The sequence below is a fragment of the Sceloporus occidentalis genome, unplaced genomic scaffold (assembly GCF_023333645.1).
Source record: "Sceloporus occidentalis isolate IW3139 unplaced genomic scaffold, rSceOcc1.0.p SCAF_28, whole genome shotgun sequence".
In the NCBI taxonomy this organism is placed as follows: Eukaryota; Metazoa; Chordata; class Lepidosauria; order Squamata; family Phrynosomatidae; genus Sceloporus; species Sceloporus occidentalis.
This window is the reverse complement of record NW_028317008.1, coordinates 8,305,807-8,318,493: the sequence shown is the minus strand read 5'-3', so window position 1 is coordinate 8,318,493 and position 12,687 is coordinate 8,305,807. Positions and strand designations below refer to the sequence as shown.

General features: G+C 37.4%; 1 protein-coding gene across 6 annotated transcripts in view; it reads left to right on the top strand.

Annotated features, from left to right (window-relative positions):
* LOC149299779 (liprin-alpha-2-like) overlaps positions 1-12,687 on the top strand; it is a 95,982-nt gene that overhangs the window by 35,466 nt on the left and 47,829 nt on the right. For all 6 annotated transcript variants that reach the window (XM_089486185.1, XM_089486184.1, XM_089486183.1 and 3 more), the window contains exons 2-3: positions 6,949-7,050; positions 7,635-7,799. In XM_089486185.1, the coding sequence (XP_089342311.1) occupies positions 6,949-7,050; positions 7,635-7,799 (267 nt within the window). The remainder of the gene's footprint in view (positions 1-6,948; positions 7,051-7,634; positions 7,800-12,687) is intronic.

The following is a 12,687-nucleotide window of genomic DNA, read 5'->3' as shown; positions in this document are numbered from 1 at the left end:
CAGTGAAAATCTTAAACATCACATACCTTGCTCTTCAATTCACAAAGTGTGTTAGAAATTAGTAGATTTGTTGTAGATTGTTTCATTGTGTTTTGCATTCATGCACCTTAGAGAGAGACTCCCACTCCATTAAACATTGTTTTCTGCTCTCATAGTGCTCCGGTGCCGCTCCCCTTCAAAGGAAAAATACTCCATTGATTGAGACTGATAGACTCTCATTTTGGGAAATACCATACCTGCAATATTCTGCATGACTTTCCAGTGATGGTATGACTTGTTGAAGCTTGTTTTATTCCTGTATCCTTTCCCTTGGGAAGGATGTTAGTGATAGCACCTGCACCCTTGTCCAGTCAATGAAATGTCCTTCTGTCTCAGCAAGTCTTTTTCCTCCCCTGCCTTTCTCCTTCAGTATTGTTCTTTGCCAACCCTTACAAAAATGATGTAGTTAACTCCTTCAAACCAAGTCTAGTCGCATCTTTGTCATCATTGTATATTGTCATGTGAAGAACTGCATGTTTTTTAAATGTTGTTATTTTATTATGTGAAAATAAAGGGATCCCCCAGCCATCAAATGCACTTTAATTCACATGGTAACTAAGAGCCCCTTTATATTGTTTTGCCCAAATCTATCTAGTTATTCAATAGAAAATTGAATTTCCCCAACATTCAGCTCTCTAATAAGATTTAAAGGGACATTCCAATAAAGTAACTTTATATGCATTGTTCAAATTGGGGAAAAAGGGTAGAATTTGCATCCCTACAGCTGCTTTTCTTTTCCTTGGTTCCAGGGTTCTTGCTACTTAAATCTTGGCTCAGATCTTGGCCCATGTTCTACACGGTAGCTGTGGAGCTTACAGGAGGATACGTTGTATCACATACAGGGATATGTGTATGATGGAAAAAATCTCCCACATGGAAAGTTGCTGGGGGATGCGGGAAGTGGCAAATAAACTTTAGTATTGCTATTCCCTTTGCACCAGGAGTCTACATTAAAATTATGTTAGAAATAGGTGCTCAGGACTTTCCTTCTTGACAGACCTTTAGGTTTCCTTTGATACAATTACAATTTGTATAATTAGCAGCAGAAAACACCAACTTAAAATTCTGCTTGCTTCCTAAATGGATTGTCATTCTTGCATGCATATTTATGGACTATTCCCATAGCCTCATTGACAACGCTATTATGAACCAATGTAAGCAATTGTAGAATTCCTTCTTACGTGCATCAATAGATTGACACCATTATACAAAGGGAATGTTTTACAAAATAAACCGTTTTTGATTGCCTTGTCCCATAATGCTTAACATTGAAAAAGCATCCTGCTGCTGCCACCTTTTACGAGTTGGACCTTTTCCTTTGAATATTTCTCTTGCTTTCGTTTTCACTTCTTTAGATTAATCAAATAATGTATTTCACTCCGAAATGTTTCGCTGCAAACGGCTTTATACCCAGCAGTCGTATGATTTTGGTATCGAACCCAGCATTTTAAGTTGGATTTGATGTTATTAATGCTCCTTACAGTTCCCTCTTGTCAAAGGGATAGGAGTATTTTTTTAATTTACATTGGGGACTACTTTATTAAGCCCAGAAACATGTATGGCTAAAAGAAATTCTCAATTGTAGGTTATTTTTATCTCAAAAGGCACAGTGTTCAGGTATATTGCAACTCATTTCAAAATTCCAATGGATGCACTTTTGGTTAAGAGGATGGTTTAAAATATCCTTCTGGGTATCAATATAAAGGTTTTTTTTTTCTTTGTTTCATTTACTATATGAAATTCTAGTTTAGTCCTGGTTTCCTTCTGCTGACATAATAAACAGCGATCTTCTCAGTGTGTCTGAGGTTTAATAGATTTGTTCATCGCAATACAAATGGCAAAGGACTCTAAAATGAGAGCTTTTCTTCCATCTAATTAGGTGTTCTTCTAGTATGAGTGCTGATTATATCATAAAGTAGAGGTTTTTGTATTCAAAAAGATCCCGCTCTATGTTTCTTCTATTGTTAGCAGTAAGAGCCTGCTTTGTAACGTTGCTGGCTTTAAGACTTTATAGCACTATTAAAATATATTGAATAACAGCAATTCTTATGAAATAATTGGATTCGGAAAATGTGTCGCATTTCCCCCGGGAAATACACAATACCCACCATCTCTCTTACTTTAAAGGCTTTACCATCCCAAATGGAAGGGTATACCTATTTTGTACGTTTCCTTAAATGTTTGGTCCTTTAACTCAGTTTTTCGATCTCTTTATAGTTTACATTTCCTACCAAAAATAAATAAATAAATAATGTTGGCATCTTGAATAAGAGGGGAAACAGAATTTTACATTGATTTCTGTTGTTTCACTCTGTGTATGTCTTGTCATATTTATCAAAATTAAGCAAGGCAATATCATACCACCCAACATCTCAAGTGACCAAAACGGGACATCCAAAGACAAGTTCTTTTATTCCATTAAGCAAAGCCTCACCTACACTTATACAGGATCTGTTGAAGTAGAATACTGGAATATCAGACCATATCCCAGTGGTCCACGTCAATAAGTCACCAGGTTGTGGTGCAGGAGCTGTGTTTGGGGTCAAGGTTGCAAAAGCTACAGCTTAGTGGGGCTCAACTTCATCGCCACTGCATGCAAAAGTAGCATACAGAGGTGTACTGCGTAAAAAAACATACTTTATATATTTGTTTAGATATAGGCTATATTTCTGTTACAGTCTGTTTTGTAATCTCGCCATTAAAATATTATTTGTATTTGTGGTGAGACAAATTTTTGTTAGTATTTTTAGAAATAGTCCTAGTGAACATATGGTGTTTAGGATGACTAATGCAGATATAAAAGATGGGCATTATTTCCAATAATTTTGCTCCTACATTAACATGCTCTTAAGAAACTTATGTTGTCATGGAAACTGTTTGGGGTGGATGCTGTGAGCACAGCACAAAATGACTTTAATTAGATTTAGAAAGGGGGTTACTATTATAGTTTTCAAAAACTCAAGATCATTTTCCATTTTTACATGAAAACTTAGAGGCAGTAATGGGAAGTATATGCAATCTAATTGTTTCTGCTATTATTATTCAGCAGATGAAACATTTTCTAGTACTTCCTGCATGAGAAGGTCTTGTTGCTCCTGGTGGATTGACTTAATTCCTTACAAAGAAGGTCACAGGGGCTATGCATAAAAAGTATTCTGATGTCACATCTAAAAATGCTTAACTCATAACTATTTGAAATTGAACTACTTTTCAAACTATGCACCAGAGTTACTTTTTCTGCATAATCCTCATAGAGGGGTATCATAATTAATTATGCCTTTCTGAGTCTTGCAGAGTTTCTCTGTGGTTTATTTCTGTCGGGAACAGCAGGGCACAAAGGTGTGCAATCATATCTCTTTAACAACCCACCAGGCAAGAAAAGGGGCACGGGTTGTATCTGCTAAACTATAGCAGCAGGTAGCGTTAGCAAAATGTAAGCATATGTAAAGTATTATAACCATTTGTTTAAATAATGGCATTGCTCCTACTTTAAAAATGTGCAGACATATCCCAAAAGCAGAAAGCAATATTATGCCTACATAAATCAGTTTAAATGCATCACAGCAGGCCTTCTCTCCAAAAGTCCAGGTCAAAAATATTTCTAGTACCAGTAGGGAGACAGCATACATATCATCACTTTGGCTTAACTTGAATAAGTGTTGGGGTAATAAAGCATAGGATAATTTATTGAGTGTAAAAAGTTGATTTTGTGTAAATAGGTGATCTCCATTGATTACAAATTTTCTGTAACCTGTGGGACTGTGTAAAGATATGCATTAGGTATTAAATTGTTTGTGGTGTTCAATGTCTGCCTACAAACTAGGGTGGCTTTACAGAGAACATGCACCCATTTGTCTTCTCTAATTTGGACATTCAGACCAGCCATCTATTTTTATTGCTGTATTAACTTGTAGTTCAACTTCTGGCCACAAGAGGCATTCTCCTGCACTGAAAATAGCCAGGGGTGGGCAAAGGGTCAAATGTGCATTCTGCAGACTTCACAAAAAATTGCAAAGTTGCATATGATGCTGGCGTGTCACTGTACTGGGACACCATCATTCATTAGTAGCATAGAAAAGATGAATACCTTCTAAGGCAGAGATCTGCTGCTGGGCCACAACTCTCTCTACGCCTTGTTCAACTGGGGTCAATGAGAATTATTGTTTCGCAAGAGCTGGAGAACTGTTTGCCTTCCAGCCAAGAGTCAACCGAGAACTGGGAGGGGTAAGGTAAATTAACCGTAAATAAACAGTGCAAATAAGTGAACAAAAATGCGTACTGTTATACAAGAAACGGGTTGTTTACATGATGTGTGAAATTATTATTGTAGATGACACCATACAACAAAATATAAGATGTATCTCATTTCTTTACTCTTAATTACGGGTTTTATTTAGTTCCTCAACTGGCTTCCCTGCTGAATAACTTATGTGCAAACTTTAAGAGTGCAGTTGGGCTTGTCAAATCCCATTAGCTATGCAGAGGATTTTACCTTTGGGCTTGTAAACTATGACCAAACATCCAGCATTGCTGTTAGAAACAATGATTATGGATGACAGAATTCCCTCGGTTCATGTACTTCTGGAAGGCAAATGTAAGAGCAGAGGCCATTAGCATCACATACCACTGCGTAACACAGAACAACAAACAAGGATGGGGAAATGTCTTTCGTCAGTGTCAGAAATCTGTTTGGAAATCTATCCAGGCTCCAGTGTGATTTAATAGAAATACCAAACAGCCCGTAACGTCGCGAGGAACTGAAATATGCCACAGTTATTATTTTACTATCTAGTCTCACACTTGGAGTTTGTGAAAGGTGATGTTCCACTTACAACATTAATTGCATTCTCTAGTTTTTTTTTGTGCAAATATCAGATCTGACCTTTTATTCTTTCCCCTTAAGGTTTAATCACAGAAAAACAACACAGACTTTTAACCCTTTACAACTTTCATGATGTTCCATGAAAATGTGTGCCTAAAAACCTATAATTACACCATGGAACTTCATGACTATAGTATGGGTGTGTGTGTCTGTGTTTTATGATTACCATTACAATCCAGTATACCACCTGTAAAAATAATACAAGACTCTGGAATATATATTTATTAATTATTATACAATAGAAACATCTCGTTTTAGCCCTATAAGTGCCACAAGGATATGGGGATTCTACGTATATAAAGCATTTCCAAAATGAAGACACTTTTGGGGTATTTTGGTTAACCCAACTACTACAAGTATTGTATCAAAATCATACAAAAATGGGCTTTGCTTGAAGCTGTGCTGTGTAAACTGAAGATTTTCAGATCTATTAGAATATTTAATGTTAATGACATTTACTAAAAAATGCCATATGCTTGAGAATCAGAAATGAAAGATGACCAAGGCTTAGCTCCGTTAGGCTAGGTTTCCACTTGGGTTTTTGTCCTGCGTTTTTTTTCTTGATGAAAAACGCCAAGCAAACTGCCACTGCATTTTCCTGCGTTTTGGCGTTTTTTTCTGGAGTTTTTTCTGGCGTTTTAGCCTTTCTGTGGAAATTGCTTTTTTTGACCTTAGGCAGTTTTTCCAGCCTTTACAAGTTAGAGGTTTCACCCAGCTAAAAGGGATTCGGATAAATGGCAAGTATCTGCCCCCTGCTGATGTCATTTACTTGGTAGAGTTCTACTTAAACGCCCCGGCGGACCCTTTTGTCACTTTTCTGTGGTTTGTAAGGCCTGCTTTATTCCGAATGTCTGCTCCTCTAGGAAGATTGGCCCCAAATGATGGTGCAAATTGTTTGCTGTTGCTTTTGGCACGCAGGATCCAGTTGATGTGTCGCGTATGTTTGTTTGTAATGGCATGTTTGGTCCAAATGGTGTAAAATTCAATATGAACTTTGTTTTGTGTGAAACTGTTTGTTTCCAGCCTATTTCTCGTAGGACACACAGATACTGGGTCCATCCTCTGCATTGTAACTGTGGAAAAAACGCCAAGGCAATAAACCCACATGGCTTTTTCATGGCGTTTTTTCTCTCCCATAGACTTCTATTGGAGAAAAACGCCAAGATTTCCTTGCCAAAAACGCCAGTGTCAACAACCTGCGATTCTGAAAAACTGCCACAGAGCCCAAAAAAGCAGAAAAACGCCAAAGAGGACTGAAAAAACGCCAAACAAAAAAACGCCAAGTGGATATGGCATTCTGCGATTTCCTATTGAAGAACAGCTAACATCTGGCTGCTGCGTTTTTTCACTAAAAAAACGCCAGGTGGCGCTATTGGCGTTTTTAGCTAAAAAAAACCAAGTGGAAACCTAGCCTTACCCAGTTACTCAAACCTACAGATTATTTATATACCAGCCAACATTTGAACACCCGGGGTAGGGATGAAATCTCTGTGATTTCCGTGTCAAATATATAGCATGCATCAGATTTACGCTGTGAATTTACCTTTAAAAATAAGTCCACTTGTGCTAATAAAACTCTATTCCCACACTTCTATACAGTATTCAAAAACGAAAATATCTACTTAAGAAACTAGTCTAAGATTTAACAAATAATGAAAAAATAGTTGTAGAGTAAAGTGGGTGAAAAGGATTGCCTGGGTGCACAAACCTCAACCCAAACTGCCAAAAGAGGAGAACATTGGGTTACGGCCTCCTCTTTAATTGGTTCCTTACTGTAAGTTTTTCATATTATGCTGGCATGTCCAGTACTACTTGACTTTAACAAATAGTTTCATGAATACACGGTAACCTGGATTTTATCTGGTTCCTGGCCTTTATACAGTTAGAACATCTCATAGATATGCTTTTTGTTAATGTTGTGATATGTTATGAGTTTTTACTATTCTGACATGTTATGGGTTTTGACTCTTCTGCTTAGACAGAATCATTTGTTTTATAGTATTAAACCTTTCCTATTGTGTTTCCAGGAGTTTGCTGCACTTACAAAGGAACTAAATGCATGCAGGGAACAGCTGCTTGAGAAAGAAGAAGAGATTGCAGAACTGAAAGCAGAAAGGAACAATACCAGAGTAAGTGCACCATATGTGACAAGGTGTCTGGAATATGCTTTTCCCCTTTGGGTCTTTATAGTTTTCAGTAAAATACAACTGAGAATGGGTAATACTTAATAGTGCACCCTATTTAATAGCCCTCAAAAGCCCCTCAAAGTAAGCCTCTGAAAGTAAGCCTAGAAAGGTCCACCAAGAACATGCAACCAAGTCTCCAAATGTCCCCCATACCACAGTCAATCTTCATCTTGGCATGGATTATTTTTCCCTCCACTTTACTTTGAAACACTTGTGTATTTTTGTTACTGCATTTATAAAAGTTGTGAAGGTGTAAAAAGCCATTTAGACTGATCTATGAATACTCGCTCTTGGTGGGTAGCAAAATGGTTGCTCTTGTTAGAAGGGCTATTTCTTTTTTTGAGTTTTCAAGAGTCCGAATGGTTAATGTAATCATTTTAATTAGTCTCATTATTTGATTAAACAGAATTTTTGCAGCCTCTAGTTTCTAAATGGAGTCATGCAGAGAAGGTATTAATTAGTCTCTTCTAATCATGACCTTTCATGAGAGCATATTTCTTTTCATGCATTTATGTTATTTTGAACAGCTTTTGTTGGAGCATTTGGAGTGTCTCGTCTCAAGACACGAACGGTCACTAAGGATGACAGTGGTAAAACGACAGGCTCAGTCCCCTTCTGGAGTGTCCAGTGAAGTTGAAGTTCTAAAGGCCCTTAAATCTCTGTTTGAGCACCACAAAGCACTCGATGAAAAGGTATAAAATCGTGCTTGACACGTTGTTTTTTTATGTCAATACTTCCCACTACTAGAGAGAAATCGAGGAAATTAAATATTGGGTGACTTAGATGTAATACTATATTGGCTCATAAAAAGGTCAATCATTTTAATGTGGTCCACTAAACTTGGCTGGAATGAGCTTCTCCTGGAAGAAGAGATTGGTTGGCTCTGTAGAAAGCATATTTAAAATCACATTGCTGTGTAAACTATCTATATTCTTATTCTATATCTTCTATATATAAAAGCTACAATTGCAAAGCCTGAAAGGGCAAACATACGCAGTTTTTAAATAAATCAATATAAAGCCATATATGTAACAAATACACATTATGTATTTCCTTTTAAGAAGTCTGTTAGCATTTAATACAGTGCTGTACACATTAATGCAAATTAGCATGGACCAAAAAAACGAAAAACATGGTTTTATTTCATTTTGCTCCACTAAACCACCTTTACCTCAATGCCTTCAGTCTCCTTCCACATTGAATTATGCATTATGCAGGGCCATGTCAGCCTTTCCTTCTGCAGAAATTTGCTATCGTTGGCCCTACCTAAAGAATAGTGAAGTGAGGGAGTTGAAAGAAATCCTCTCCCTTTGGTGAATAGGGCCCTTTATTAAAAAAAAAAGGCTTAATCAGTCCTTGGCCATATGCATATCCAATGCATGTTTAAGTTCCCTCACTACATTAGCCTGTACCACTTTAGCCACGCTAACGAGGTTCTGCTTTTAAGATTAAATCCTTTACTCCACAGACACTCATTAATTAGGCTGGGTGATTAAAGGTGAACTCCCACCAAACATTTTTTCATATCTAGTGTGATAAAAGTAAGTTTTAGCATGTATTGCGTTTTGAGACAGCTGCACAGTAGTCATTTTATGTGTTTCTTGCTCTCCACAATCCACTGGACATGCACCCTGATGCCATATCATACTGCCTTATGGTAAACAATAATCCCTATCCAGATCCTCCTGAAACCTCTGAGGAGCCCCCTACCTTTATGATGATTACGGGAGTATGGCAAAAATAGAATTCCCAGACTAAGCACTGCACTAGGTAAACCGCCCCCTGCTTACAATCTAGAGAATTCAGAGCAAGCATACATATAGAAAACACATATCTGAAAGCACTGACATGCCTATCAGGTAGTCACGGTAGGATAACATCGCCTGTGACCGATTTCTACCTGAGAAGTGATGTCATCAGAAAAATTGTTTTCTTTTTATATCATTGGCTTGCATTATATCAACACAATAGCTGCTGTTGTGCATTACATGTAATGTTTAATTTACGATGGAACATCTCTTTTGACTAAATACATCATTTTGCTCTGAATGTATCAGAATGTCATTAAAAATTTAAGATGTACAGATGCTAGTATAAGATTCTGAAAACGACACTGGCAGCATAGCCAGCGAGCCAGCTTTATAAACCAGAGTACGCCTCTCAACTTGTCAGGAATAGTGAAACAAATCCAGATTGAGGGCAAGTGATGTCACAAAGCTTGTAAGCTTTCTTCCGCCCTGACTACACAAACCCCCTTTAGATTACCTACATAACTAGTTTGTTAACGGCTGGCCACTATCCGTAAATCTACATTAACACCATATGTGATCCATATGAAATCCAATGTGTCTGCAATAGGTACATCATCGTGCACTAAGCTATAGAGTAATGCGCTGTCTTGTTTTACATTATATACAAGCAAGGAATAGCTTTGCAGTGCAGTTTAGGTCAATATATTTTTGCCCTATATAAGGAAGTTTTAGTTCTGTTAACACAAAAAATATGTCTTCACTTTTGCTTACTTCCTGTATTGAAATTGTGAGATGCTTTAAATGACTCATCTCTGACGTGAACATTGCAAAAAATATATAAGTTAAAAAAGATCTTGGCGCAGAATAATGTCAGAGGCTGTATAGAGAGCTGACGGAGGTTATGGGTGTGTGTTTCTTTATTTAAAGGAACACTCGCAAAAATTAGGTACTGTCATGCATCTAGTTGTCTGTTATGCAGCCTCCACTCTGAATAAGTCCTCTGCATGAAATGCATTCAGCCAGACATCTCTATGCATGTGATTCACGGGAGGGTCTATTCAGACCAAAGTGCATACGTGTTGAAAGTGCTACCCTTGATTTACTGCTTCAACCCACCGATCAGTAACAAGGGTAGTTGGACCAACTCCACTGCGGTGTTTTAAAGCGAAAATAGAAATCAGTGTGTGTTATCAAATCAACATAAAGTGTAGAAAAAAAAACCCACTAATCAAGCCACCCAGTGAAATGTGTGAGCGTGCCATCTGTGACTCTTCATGCTCAGTGCCCCTGCGGATCAAACCAGGGAATTCTGTAAGTAACTTGGGCCGCACAACCTACCCAGGCGTAAGTCCAAAGGACCAAGCTTTTCCTCCCTCACAGGCCAAGGTCAAGTGACCAATATAGTCCAATATAGTCATGCACCCAGAACTGTGGTTATAAGTAGACAGGAGCACATTTGAAACAAACAATAGACGGCTATTGCCTATTAGACATAAAATTGCTAATACACAATAGCCGAGTGTCATCTTTAAATCAACATAATAAAACATGATACATTTGTACTGTTTCCCCAGCTCTTTGGCTTGCAGGAAACACTTTCAGTTAAACGTATCTCTTGCTTACCATTGTGCTTGCACAGTATACTTACAGCCAGTTCCAGCACTAGAGTTCTATTGAATCTAAGCAGTTGGAATGGGCTTGACACTTGGGACAGCAAAGGGGGCTGTATGCTGCGTTTTTAGGAAGGTAAGTTCTTTATTTTTTGTTTTTGCAGACAATTTATGGAATATTTATTCATGTAAATGCTAAACGCATCCCCACACAGTGCATCGGTGGCCGCAGCTGGAGGACCAACTGGATACAGCCTCATGCAGGGATGGCTGTAGAGCCTCTTAGGGTGCTGTACATATGTCAGAATGTGTACAGAACATATGGACTCTATGGGCAGGGGTATCGCCGGGAGAGTCCAAGGTGATGAAGTACATAGCGAGACCTTGATCTTTGATCTGTCGTCACTCAGATGGACACAGAGCAGCAGCGCGGCTTTTATATGTACATGATAATTCCTTAAAATCATAGGGCAATAGCAAAATAAGTATGGCAAATCTACAAGGGCGAGGCTAGACACTAAATTTTCACAAGGCTGCTTGCATACAACATGCCCGATCTTGTTGTATGACACTGCAGTACTTTTACACACCAAAGAATAATATAACTTAAGCTCTCTATTTGCTAATGATTAGGCTGACTTCATATTCAGGTCAAATGTATTAATTCTCTTGGTTATTATCCTAGCCTTTTTATAGAAATCACTACTGTTGTTTCCTTACTATTGTCATATTGAAATGTATTTTCAAAAGTATTGTGCCGCTTTTTCAAAAACGGTTCTAATGTTTAAATATTTTTAAATAATGGCACAATGGTCTTAATCACCCAAACCTTTATACTCTGACTAATGAAAGTCTATGGAGGAATAGGTTTCTTTAGCATTATCATAAAGAATTGGCTCAGTGTGCTATCGGGGCACGAATATTCACTCAATATTACCTGAGTAACAACAATGGAAGTCTCCAAGTCTGCAAATCAAGCAACTTTATTGAAGCATAAATGAAAAAAAAATGTTTTATCAGTGCTGACCTGCATTACTGTTTACAGTACTGTATTTTATGAAAGATATGATTTCCCTTTAGATTGAAATAGAGACCTGGAACTGTACAGTTAAAAGAATGTACGTTTTTCTCAGCAAATCAGTTGTTTGCACAATATTATAGTTTCCTTTGTTTGAAAGTGCACTTATATTACTTTTAAAGGCTAATATTTGTCTTTGGGACATAACCAAAATAGCTGGGGAAAGGTATGATGAATGGTTGGTGAAAGCAAATTATATGATTCTTCAAAGTGCATGCATGGGTAGATCAGACAACAAAGCACTGTGTATTTGGGATATAATGAGGTCCCAAAAGGTTTTTTTATTCATATTCATTGCGCAGATTTAACATGGTTATTTTTTAACACTCTAAAATCCATTGTATCCATTACTTGAAAGGATTCTAAGGGAAACTTATGTATTAAAAGTTGCTGATACTATATCAATAGCAATTGCACAAAACCTTAAACGTAAAAATCTATAAATGGCTTTATTTGATACCTTAATGCCATATTTTATACAGTGGATGTGCTCTATATATATAACTTCAAGCTTATTAACCCTGTGTAGCATACTTCAAATAGAATACAAATTTGTAGACATGCCATGTAGACATGCAAGGCTTCCATGCACTCCAGCCACCTATGCTATGCTCCTGCTTTAGACGGTATTTGTGCATACTTAGCTTCAAAGCAGATGTGATATACCGGTATTTCTCAGTTGATACTGAGATGTGGCACCCATAGGCTGTCAGCAGTCATGGAGATTGCAACAACTACATTTATCATAAGAAAAGGAGGGCCTGCATCTAGAACAGCAAGGTAGTAACATAGTAATTTAGGTTGAAAAAAGACTTCAGTCTAAGTTAAACCCTTCTACCTATCCTTCCACTTTTTAATCCAAAAGAAGGCAAAAGTTAATCTATTAAGCTATTTTTTGAATTTTTGAAGTTCCTTCTTTTTTTTTTTTTTCTTTTTTTTTTCAATGCTCCGTTTATTGCAAGTAAAACATGACAAAGCACAATATCACAGTGACAGTAAGGTACAGTTGAGACAAGCAGGATGCATAACGGTAAGAGAAGCTACCTTCTGCACAAATACAATCCAGAAAAACTGTTGCAGTAGGACTCAAGTTGACAAACATCCACAGTGGGTGAACAGTATCAGGTAATGTGTGCATCAC